This window comes from Jaculus jaculus, chromosome 1, assembly GCF_020740685.1.
Source record: "Jaculus jaculus isolate mJacJac1 chromosome 1, mJacJac1.mat.Y.cur, whole genome shotgun sequence".
Classification (NCBI taxonomy): Eukaryota; Metazoa; Chordata; class Mammalia; order Rodentia; family Dipodidae; genus Jaculus; species Jaculus jaculus.
Genome location: NC_059102.1, coordinates 73,998,354 through 74,010,818, shown reverse-complemented (window position 1 = coordinate 74,010,818; position 12,465 = coordinate 73,998,354). Strand labels below are relative to the sequence as shown.

At 38.6% G+C, this 12,465-nt stretch overlaps 1 protein-coding gene across 2 annotated transcripts in view; it reads left to right on the top strand.

Annotated features, from left to right (window-relative positions):
- Positions 1-12,465, top strand: part of Frmd3 (FERM domain containing 3) — a 352,540-nt gene that overhangs the window by 164,316 nt on the left and 175,759 nt on the right. For both annotated transcript variants that reach the window (XM_012947641.2, XM_004653072.2), the window contains exon 2: positions 2,115-2,219. In XM_012947641.2, coding sequence (XP_012803095.2) covers positions 2,115-2,219 — 105 coding nt within the window. The remainder of the gene's footprint in view (positions 1-2,114; positions 2,220-12,465) is intronic.

Below are 12,465 nucleotides of genomic sequence, written 5' to 3'. Positions count from 1 at the left end.
AGGGCTGGAGAGATGGCTTAGCGGTTAAGCGCTTGCCTGTGAAGCCTAAGGACCCTGGTTCGAGGCTCGGTTCCCCAGGTCCCACGTTAGCCAGATGCACAAGGGGGCATACGCGTCTAGAGTTTGTTTTCAGAGGCTGGAAGCCCTGGCGTGCCCATTCTCTCTCTCTCCCTTTATCTGTCTTTCTCTCTGTGTCTGTCGCTTTCAAATAAATAAATAAATAAACAAAAATTAAAAAAAAATTTAAAACAACAAATGTTGGTGAGGATGTGGCCAAACAGGAGCCCTCATCTACTTTAGGTGGGAATTTAAATTTGTTCAATCAATGTGGAAATCAATTGAAGGTTCCCGAAAAGGATGAACATAGAACTACCACTAGACCCAGTTATTCCCTTACTTGGCATTTATCCTAAATACTCCATGCATCAATACAGAGACATTTCTATGTTTATAGCTGCTCAATTCCTTATAGCTAAGTACTGGCATCAGCCCAGATGCCCATCATCAGATGAATGAATAATGAAGTTGTGGTACATTTGAACAATGGAATTCTACTCAGCAATAAGAAAAACATGGCACAATGACATTTGTAGAAAACTGGACAGACTTGGAATAGATTATACTCAATGAACTCATACAATCACAGAAAGACAAAGGACACATGGTGTCACTTATCTGCTTTTCCCAACCTGGAGCTGCTTGAATTACTGTCATACCTAATAGGCAACTCAAGACCCAGACAATAGGAATAGAAGAGTTTATGGGAGCAGGAGGGGGAAAAAACAAACACAAAATTAAATTGAAAATGAGCTGATTTGCCATAGAGACCTTTATTTTTGGAGATAGCCTAAAAGATATAACCCTCAAAAGGAGTAAGGGGGCAACACCTGAAAAGTAAGGCTCTGGTGAGGGTGGGATAAAGCCTAAGCTTGAAAAAAAAAATATGTCTCTGACCTGTAACTCCCAGTACCAGGGATTGATTGCTACCCACCTTGAGCTGTTGAGCAGAGAGACTTCTGAGGTCCCCAAATCAAGACAGCTTTCTGTCAAAACACTTGATTATTGCCTGAGGCAAAAGCTCAGACCCGATTGCTGAAGACACTGACACCATATGAAGCTATTGGTCTGAGTAATAAACAGCATAGAAAAATAAAAATATATGTAATATAAATACAACATATACAAATACAGTGTACCTATGTAGACCATTGCTTCTTTTCAGCATTCTTGTGGTTTCAAGCATGTGTAGAGGGAAGGGGCTTGTTTTGAAGTTTGAATATGAAATGTCCCTCATAGGCTTGTGGGCCTGAATTTGGTCTGAATGTGCTATTTGGGGTATTTGCTGAACCTTTAGGTTGTGGGGCCTCACTAGAGGAAATATGTTCCTAGGTGTAGCCAGACTTGAAGTTTTATAGTCTAGCAATGCCTCCTGTTCCCCCTCTGTGTCTTGATCTGCCCAGATGTGAGAAAGCAGTGTTGCTTTCTTGCTACCATACATTTCCTGACATGATGGACCATATCCCATCAAACCATGAGCCAAAATAAACTACTACTACCTTAAGTTATTCCTTGTCAGATATTTGACTAAGACATTCCAATTGTAAAATATGTTGGTCACTGAAGTTTTTTTTTTCCTCTCTATTTTTTATTAGAATATTTTTTTCAACTTTGTTTCATTTCATTTCTTCTTCTTTTTTTTTAAATTAGTTTTGTATTCAGCAAATACAGGCAGTTTGGTACCATTATTAGGGTCATCCTTGACCTACCCCCTCCCCGTGGCCCTTGCTTGTTGAGGTATATGGTTCGTGCATTGTAGAGTTAGCCCACAGTTATTGGTACGATAAATGTCTGCATATCATGACCCAACATGTGGCTCTGACATTCTTTTCACCCTCTCTTCCGCAAAATTTTCCTGAGCCATGTTGTGTTCATTTTTGGTCTGCTTTGGTCACTGAAGTTTTGATTGAAAGTGTTGGAAGCTTGTGCACTAGGGCTTGAAGTAAAGAAATCTATTTCTCTAAGCATATATCCCTGAAGGTAAGTAAGATCCACTGTGGATAGGATGTGCATGTGCACTGAGCTCTGGCTGCAACTTAATTGTACTTTCCTTGCAGAGAGAGACCAAAGGGCAGTTTCTGATTGACCATGTCTGCAACTACTACAGCTTGCTGGAGAAGGACTACTTTGGCATTCGCTACGTGGACCCAGACAAGCAAAGGGTAAGAACCAACTTTGGTATTAACCTATTTTGTGGGAGGAGCCCAACTTTAGGGGACTGTGGGGCCCTTGCAAGAATCCTTGGAGTTCCCTTGGTCTTACGGGTTTATTATTGGCCACAGGAAATCAAGCAGGTGGAGTGGTATTTGAGTAGAAGTCTTAGGCCCTATCACTAGACTTGAGGGAACGAAACAAGGGAAAAGTTACCTTAGGCCTTTTAGAAAGTTGCTTGTACATGTAGTGAAGAAAGTGCTTCCAAGTCCTTTGAACCTAGGGGGTGTAAAGTTCCTCGGCAGTAGCTGCATCAAATCTGTTATGAAAACATTCCTAACTCTTCATCGTAAAAAGCTACCGGCAGAGAGGGGATGAGGGCATGAATAAGGATAGAGTTTTCTTTGGGTGTAATAATGTTTGGAGCTTGATAAAGGTAGTGCTTGTTCAACACTCAATGTACTGAATGCCTCTGAAATGTACAGTTTTTAAATGTTTAATTTCATGTAATATGAATTTAGTCTTCTTATCAAAGAAAGGTTCTGGCAAATGAAAGTTTAAATTACTTGGTAAAGTTGCCTTTTTGACACCAATAATTTGGAAGTCCCATTAAATCCCTATTCCTGACTATAGCAACCCCTTCTGGCACTCCTGTGTGGATAAGAGTAAGCAGCCTCACCTTGTGAGGTGTGACCTGCACGTGTGCAGGCATGGTGTTTGCCAGACTCACAGTGGTGGTATACTTCCCTCACATGCACAAGACCCTGTGGATCTTTGTCCCAGCTTGTGGGGCTTCCTATTCCTGTGGCGATGTATGTCCCTGAGATAGGACACTAGATTATGTATCCACTTGAAATAGCCTCCTGGAAGTAGATGGAGAAAGGAGTTGAGGCTCATCCTCATTTTGAATTTGCTGTCCTCTGAAGTGTTCCTTGTTTGCTTTCTGTGTCCTCCTCTCTCCCCACAGTTTTACCTTGATTTTAGTTTAATTGAGGAACATGCAGAAAAGCTTATAGAAAGTATTTTTTATAAAGGAGAAGGAAGTTTAAGGAAGAGAGTACATTTTCTTCTCTTTTCTTCAGGAGCACAGAGGACTTTACTTGTTCTTGATATCTTATGTTACCCAAGTTCATATGGAGGGACATAGTGAAGTGGCTCAGAAGAAAGAGGTCTGGTTTTCTATAGAACCTGCTCTTTGCTTTTAATGGGCCAAGCATTCCTGTGAGTGAGGAAATAGCAAGGCAGTGGCAAGGATTCCATGTAGGCTCACACAGTTCCAGGAAGGGATTCATATGGCATCTATCCGTGACTGTTGGTACTTCCCAGACCTGGCCCTTCAACAAGATAAACTTGGGAATTGGCTGAAGATGCTCAGTGTTATCTCATACTTATCCCATAGCTCCTAAATCAGAATCTCTGGGGTCAGGTCCCAGAATACATATTTTTAACACATTCCTATTCTAATTTTGATGTGGCTAGGTCAGCTTTGGTTGTCTCAGCAGTGTTGGGTGCTGGTGCTCAGAGATGTAACTTCTTGCTATCTATGATACTTGTAAGCAAATCTGGAAAAGTTGTGTCTTTTTTCAGGTCCCACAGTTATTAAGTTTGGAGTAAGCATTTGCATTTGTGTTATGTTTCAAAGTCCCCATGGGTCAGGTTATAGAGATGGTTTAGTGGTTAAGGTACTTGCCTGCAAAGCCAAAGGACCAAGGTTCAATTCCCCAGGACCCATGTAAACCAGATGCACAAGGTGGCACATATGTCTGGAGTTCATTTGCAGTGGCTAGAGGCCCTGGCATGCTAATTATCTCTCTCTGTGTGTGCCTCTTCCCCTCTCTCTCAAATAAATAAATAAATACATAAATAAATTTTAAAAAATTAAAGTCTGCATGGGCTAACAGATTCTGTGACTCCGTGTCCTCTAAACACCACTGCAAATAGGTACCTTTCTTCATTTCTCTCTCTCCTTTCCTTTCATTCCCTTCCTTCCTTCTTTTTCTTCCTCGCTTTCCTTCCTTCCTCCCTTCTTTCCTTCCTTCCTTTCTTCCTTTTTCCTTCCTTCCTGTTGAAAAATTCCATTCCATATTATACACAACCAATCTGTAAAAATATTCTACATTTGAGTATCTATCATATTATAGGAATTTCACACGTAGTTTCTTATCTTCCCCAAACTCTGCAAGTAGAGGGGTTGAGGGAGTGCTGTGCCTTACTAAATCCATCTGGTTAGTCACTGTTAGAGGCAGGATAAAATTTGAACTCATATTATTTCTATTCTACTTCCCAAATGAACATCTGAAATGGAGTCTAAACTTTCTCAGTAAAGGTTCAGATAGAAGATGTTAAGCTCAGTGGCCCATATAACCTGTTACATTACTCAGTTCTACTATTTGTACAGAAAGTGGTGGTAGACAATACCTAAATTAATGTGTGTGGCTTCCTTTCCTAGGAAAAAACCACTTAAACACCCACTTAAGTGCACACATTTTTCTTTCCTACTAACATTTTCATTGGAGCGATATTAGATAAAATATTTTAAAAGTTTTTAGATTTAGAACCAGTGATAACAATGAGTCCATGGTCTTATGAGTAACATGGCTAGACACACACATATGGATGTACCTGCTTGCATTGGACAGACAGATGAACACACACACACACACACACACACACACACACACACACACACACTTCCATCCATACTCTGTGCTCCAAGAGTGATGAGAAGCCATGATACCACAATAGGACTGAGTATGCTTACATCTTTGTTTCAAAATATTAGTCCACAGTAAAGTCAACAACTTTTTGCAGCAAGAGGTGATTTCAGGGTTGGGGTTGGGAAGTCATAATAACCTGGAATATTTTGTAGCAATAGAATGTAAGGAAGCAATCAAAACATAAAAGAAAAAAGGAGAATCACCCTAAAAGTGGCCAACAACCCAAACTGGAGCACTTGGAGTAACAAAAAAAAGGACATTGTATTTGAGGACACTGCAAAAAGTTGTTGACTTTACTGTGGACTAATATCTTGAAACAAAGATGTAAGCATACTCAGTCCAATGAATTCAGGAACCCATACAGATGTCAGTAATTATATAAAACAAGGTAGGGTAGCTCTTCCTTACAGAAGAACTCTGATTAAGAAATAAGGAATAATGTAACTAAAAGAATGCTATTAGACAATCCAGTCATAATTTCAGCAGCAAAAATATCATTGATAAATCATTGATAAAGTCAGTGGACAAAACTTTGAAGAAAAACAGGTATAATTTCAAAGTATCTTAATTTTTACTAAAGGCATTTTTCAATTGCAAGAGCAAAAGTAAGTTGACAGTAGAAGAATCTGGCAGGCACCATTTTAACCAAGAGGTCAAGGATGACATTATGAATAAAAACATTCCAGCATCCTGTACCCCTTTACACTGCAGTGAGAAAGGCACACTTTCAGTGTATTCTTCTTGATAACATATAACTTAAACCTAATCTTGAGAAAACATCTAACTCATAGTGAGGGGCAGTTTTCAAATTCTTCAAAAGTGTTAGGATTATGAGAAAAGAGAAGTCTCAGGAACCTTGATGGGCTAGAGAAGGAGGGGAAGTCAACACAGCATGGAGCTGGCTGTTTCTGTTTTGTTTTGTTTTTATTTGGTTTTTGTGGTTATGTGGCTCAAACTCTGGGTCTTGTAAATGCTGGGCAACTACTCTAACAGTAAACTGTATCTCAAACCCTTGAAACTGCCTATATTTTGGGTTCAGAGAAATTCTGTCTCTGCTGGCTAATAAACTATGTGATCCATACCAACTTAGCTTCTGTGAGTCTCCATCCTAAAGGGTACAATAGATAAATACATTTCCTTTAGGGGTGTTTTGAGAATTAAGAAAAGTATATAGATGCTTGGGACATGGCATATATTGCTCTTATTACTATTCATTGTTTCTATTATTATTCTTATAATTACTATTCCTTGCCTAAGTCAAAATGAGGAAACTGAGTTATGTTTAGTACTTTTAAAATATACAAAAACTTATAATTTCCTTCAAAACATTCCAGCATCCTGTACCCCTTTACACTGCAGTGAGAAAGGCTTAAAGGGGTTACTAGTAAGATCTTCACAGAGAGAATGCAAAAAGGTAGCCTTGAGCAATTAAATAAATAGGTTTGAAGCACACAGATATGCTAATATGGGAGTCTTAAGCAGAAACTAGTTGAACAATATTTTTTAAAAAAAAATCAGTTCTTACACTTTTTTCTCAATGGCAAAAGACCTTATTGGCTTGTTTGGCTAGAAAGCTAATCAAGAGAGAAAACCAGGTACTAGTGGTTTGTCTGCCGTTCTTTCTTCTTACTGATGACAAGCCATTGTGGGATATTAAACATTTAATGTTATTATGCTTGTAATACCATATGTTTGACAAGATGTCTTATCCCCATACTCTTTGAAAGTGGTGAGGATTAAATCAGTAAATGATCTCTAGCTTTTATAATACCCAGGGCACTGACTTTCAATTATTATTATTTTAGTTCATGTGGTCAGGAGTAGAATGAATACGTCAGTAAAAATCCCTTGAGTTTCCACTGTGTTCGTCCTCTGATGAACTCATAGCACCATAGTTGCCTAGGATTACAGGGAAGATTGGCAGAGTCCTTCTCATTTTCCTTATAAAGAAAGTGGGACGAGAAGCCTAGAAATCCTGGAAGAAATACTTTCAGGAGAAGATATCAATTGGCTTGAGACCATGTTTGTATTTTTAAATCTATCATGCTGTTTCTACCACTCTTGCTCAGGTTATTTAGGTAACTTCCTTTGGTAACTACAAAATTTTCAAATAATTACCTGGATTTTATAACTTTGCTATTATTATTTTGTTTCATTGAAAATCAGATCTCCATAGAAACCAGTAGGTCCAGATAATTTAATAATTTATGGTGTGGTTTGAACTGTACATTGTATCAGATATCTGCTCTCATTTTTCTACCCCTTTTCTCTGTCTAAGCTCAGCTGAATGAAGCCAGCTTTTTTGCAGTACAGCTGAAGACATAATCTAGCCAATAGCCCAGCTAGTGAAGGATTTTTGCCAGGTTTTGGTTGTACATGGTCAGAGAGATTTCATTCAGAGCTTTTGTGCTTCCCAAAGAAAGGGGAGCACATTCACTTTGGAATTCTGCCCCTCCAGAAGCACACTCCCCAAGTGCCCTGTGACAGTGGGTTGTATGGTACATGTTCACAGCACACCCACATGCTTCCTAGTGGGCAGTAAGCTGCAAAATCATGACTGTAACGGCATGCTGAATCTTCACCCAGTATAAGCAAAGTGCTGAGGTTTTTAGCAGGAAGCCAGTGAACATATTAGTAAATTTTATTAACAGCAAGAAAAGGTCTTTTCTATGTTACAGCAATTTGCTTTTCTTTCTAGAAGCAACTTGGGGAAGGCACAGAATGGAATAAAAATCATCCAAATGATTTGAGGTTTCACAAGGAAAGAGCATGGTGCCAGGAAGCCAGATAGCATTATGTCCCACCAGCTGCTCCTGCCATTGAAAGGCTGCTTCCTGCTCCTCGGGATAATTGCTTCACAGATTCTCATCACTGAGAACAGGAGTATTACTGGAAACTTAGGGCAGCTTTGTGTAGAGTGGGGTTTAGTGCTGCTGGAAGTCCCTAGTTATGGATTTACCTGCTTAATGAGATTTCTTTTGATTTTTGAGAATCATAACATCTTTGGTGCCTTGTGGCTATGTACTGGTAGCTTGAAAGGAAGGAGGTGAAGCAAATATGTGATGTTAGGCAGCAAGTTATAGAGAGTGACTTGGTCCATCCCACAAAACTGCTGGGGATTAAGAGTAGGTCAGAGCTTAGAGAGTCTTGTCCAACTTTTGCAGGAACAAAAGTATCTTTGCACTTGCATCTTCCAGTCACTAGTTTAGAATAACCTTGGCTTGTGAAGTGTAGGGTGGAGGAGGGGAGCTGAATTCTCTACCTTGAAGTGGATTCTAGTAACCTAATGGGGAGTCTTCCAATACAGATACTCTGAGCCCTGACTGTGTCTATTTCAGGTGCATTCCTGGGACCTGAAAATTACACTAATGGATGCACCTTCTGCTTTCTCTTTCCCCCTAGGTTCATTTTGTAGGATTACTGATGGGGTATTGGCTTCCTTAAACTTTGAGGTTTCTATTCTAAATGAGAATTGATAGAGATGTTTCAGTGCTGAGAATTTCTCTGTGACTTTGTCTCAGCACCATGGTGCCCAAGGTCATTGCCATCTGAAAAGAGAAGTTTCTCTAAGCAAAAGTGAGGGTAGCATTAACATATTGGTTAGAACATAAAGAGAAGTGCTTTCTGGGCAGTTTATTGAGCATGATATATGCATTTAGCCAGAAAGCAGCAGGCATTATACCCCTAGGGCTCATGACCTCCCTTGTTACAAGTTTTCAGTATCAAGCATGTATTTCCTCCCATGGAGTGGGCCTCCAGTCCAATTAGAGTGGTTGTTTTCCCCCATAACAGGCATGCCACTATTGCACCCATTGGCTCATTTGGCCTGGCTGGCCAAACTTAAAGCTTGAAGTACACACTGTTTTTTTTTTTTTTTTTTCTCCACTGATGACTTCTTTGTCTCCCATAGAGCTTCATGCAGCATAGCTTTATCCAGATTTTTGTCAGCTGGTATACATTAAGGTTTTCAACTCAGGTCCAGCAGTCCAGCAAGATTTCTCAATGACCTTGCAGTCCAAACTTGTGGGGTCTTCAGCAATAGGGGCTTATCATCTATTCCTGCTGGATAACTAAGAGCCTTGGCAATAAATTGCAATGTTTTGGGGGCATCAGGGACCTCCCTGTCCAACAACTCACTGGAAGGTATCCCATCCTTGGTACTGAAATTTTTCTAGTAACAATCTATGGCTTCTGGTTGTGCCATTGTCCAAAAAGTAGGTTGCAATACAGATTATTCATACTCTCATAGATTTTGATTAACCTTCCCCACTCTACCTTAATTAAGCCTCTTCTCAAGATTTTACTTAGGCCTTTCAACCACAGTAATCTGTTCATCTACTTACATATATACAATATCATCCCCTTAAGTTGTCCTCTCTCTTCTCTCTCTCAAGCCCTTTTCTAGCTTGCTGGTCTCTGCTACCAAGATTTATTCCAATTCACATACAAGTCCAAACATTTGTAGCTAGGATCCACATAGGAGAGAGAACATGTGGCACTTGGCTTTATGGACCTGAGTTACCTCAGTAAGTATAATCCTTTTCAGGTCCATCCATTTCCCTGTAAATTTCATTTTTCTTTACCACTGAATAGAGCTCTATTTAAAAAATGTACCACATCTTCATTATCCACTCATCAGTTGAAGGTCATCTAGGCTGGTTCCTTTTCCTAGCTATTGTGAATAGAGTGACAATAAACATGGATGTGCAAGTATCTCTAAGGTAGTGAGACAAGTCCTTAGGATATATGCCTAGGAGTGGCATATCTGGGTCATATGATAAATCTATTTTTAGCTGTCTTGGGAACCTCCACACTGATTTCCACAATGGCTGTACCAGTTTACATTCTCACAGTGTAGAAGGGTTCCTCTTTTCCACATCCTTATAAGCATTCATTGTCATTTGTTTTCTTGATGATAGCCATTCTGACAGGGATGAGATGGAATCTTAAAGTAGTTTTAATTTGCAGTTCCCTGATGGCTAAGGATGTAGAACATTTTTTAAAATGGATGAGCCTAATAATGGTACCAAACTGCCTGTATTTGATAAATAGAAAACTAATAAAAAATGCAAAAAAAAGAGATATTTATAGGCCTCTGTATTTCTTCCTTTGAGAACTTTCTATTTAGTTGCCTAGTCCATTTTCTAATTGGGTTGTTTGATTTCTTATCATTGAATTTTGGGGTTTTGATTTCTTTTTATGTCCTGGATATTAATTCTCTGTCAGATGTGAAGCTGGCAAAGATTTTCCCCTGTTATGTAGGTTGCCTCTTTGCTTTATTCACAATGGCCTTTGCTGTACCTTTTAAATTTCATGAGGTCCCAGTGGTTGATTCGTGGTTTTATTTCCTGAACAACTGGGATTATATAAAGAAGCTCATTGCCTATGCCAATATGTTGAATGGTTTCCCTTACATTTTCCTCTAGTATTTTTAGAGTTTTGGGTGTGATATTAAAGACTTTCATGCATTTACACATAATTCTTGTGCATGGAGAGCAATAAGGACCTATTTTCTTCCTTCTACATATAGATATCCAGTTTTCCCAGCACTATTTTTTTATTGACAACTTCCATAATTATAGGTACATATCCAATTTTTCCAGCAGCATTTGCTGAAGAGGCTATCTTTTCTCCAATAAGCATTTTTGGCATTTTTGTCAAAGATCAGGTGGCTGTACCTACCCAGACTTACATCTGGGTCCTCTATTCTGTTGCATTGATCTATGTGTCTGTTTTTGTGCCTGTACCATGCTGTTTTGTTACCATGGCTCTGTTATATAGGTTAAAATCAGGTAATGTGATACCACCCGCCTTAGTTTTGTTGCTTAAAATGGTTTTAGATACTAGAGTTTTTTTGTGCTTTTAAATGAATTTTAGATTTTTGTTCTATTTCTGTGAAGAATGCCATTGGAATTTTTAAAAATATTTTTATTTATTTATTTGACAAAAAGAGGGAGAGGGAGAGAGAGAGAGAGAGAAAGAGAGGAGAGAGAGAGAGAGAGAGAGAGAGAGAGAGAGAGAGAGAGAGAGAGAGAGAGGGAGGGAGGGAGAATGTGGGCGTGCCAGGGCCTCCAGCCACTGCAAACGAACTCCAGATGCATCTGGCTAATATGGGTCCTGGGGAATTGAACCTGGGTCCTTTGGCTTTGCAGGCAAACACCTTAATCGCTAAGCCATCCCTCCAGCCCCGCCATTGGAATTTTGATGGGGATTGATTTATATGTGTAGATTGCTTTTGGAAGATTGCCATTTTCAAAATATTGATTCTTCCAATCCAAGAAGAAGGGATGTCTTTCTATTTCTTAGTGTCTTCTGCAATTTCTGTCTTGAGTGTTTGAAAGTTTTCATTGTATAAATCCTTCACTTCCTTGGGTTAGGTTTATTCCAAGGTACTATTTTTTATGCAATAGTGAACTGGAGTAATTCTCTTATTTCATCCTCTGGGTGTTTGTTGTTAGCATATATGAAGGCTACTGATTTCTGTGTATTTATTTTGTTTCCTGATACATGGCTGTGGGTTTTTATCAGCTCTTAACAGTTTGCTGATAGAGTCTTTAGGGTCCTTTATGTATAGAATCATATCATCTGCACATAATGATAATTTGATCTCTTCCTTTGCAATTTGTATCCCTTTTATGAGTGTCTCTTAGTGTTATAGCCAAGACTTCCAGTATTATATTAAATAAAATTGGAGACAGTGGACACCCTTGTCTTGTTCCTCATTTTAGTGGAAAAGCTTCAAGTTATTCTCCATTTAGTATTATGTTGGCTATAGGTTTATCATAAATAGTCTTTATTATGTTGAGATATGTTCCTTCTATTCCGAGTTTGTGTAAGACTTTTATCATGAAGGATGTTGGATTTTTTCAATTGCTTTTTCTGTATCTAATGAGATACTCATGTGATTTTTGTCCTTCAGTCCATTTATATAATTTTTACATTTATTTATTTGCATATGTTGAACCATTCCTGCATTTCTGGGATAAAGCCTACTTGGTCCAGGTGAATGATCTTTCTGATATGTTCTTGTATTCTGTTTGCCAAGATTTTGTTGAGTTTTGAATCTATGTTCATGAGAGAGATTGATCTATAATTTTCTTTTTTTTCTTTTTTCTATCTTTGTCTGGTTTTGGTTTCAATGTGATGCTGGCTTCATAGAAGGAGTTTAATAAGATTCCTTTCTTTTCTATTTTATGGAAAAGTTTGAGAAGTATTGTTGTTAGTTCTTCCATGAAGATCTGGTGAAATTCATCAGTGAATCCATCTGGGCCTGGACGTTTTTTAGTTGGGAGATTTTTTTTTATAACTACTTGGATATCTATACTTGTTATAGGTCTATTTAGGTGGTTTATCTCATCTTGATTTAACTTTGGTAGGTCATATAAACCATGGAAATCATCAATTTCTTTCATATTTTCAAACTTAGTGGAGTTTATGTTCTTATAGTATGTCCCTATGATTTGAATGCCTCTGCTATCTGTTGTAATGGTGCCTTTTTCTTCTCTCTTTCTTTTGGTCAGATTTGCTAAGCATTTAACAA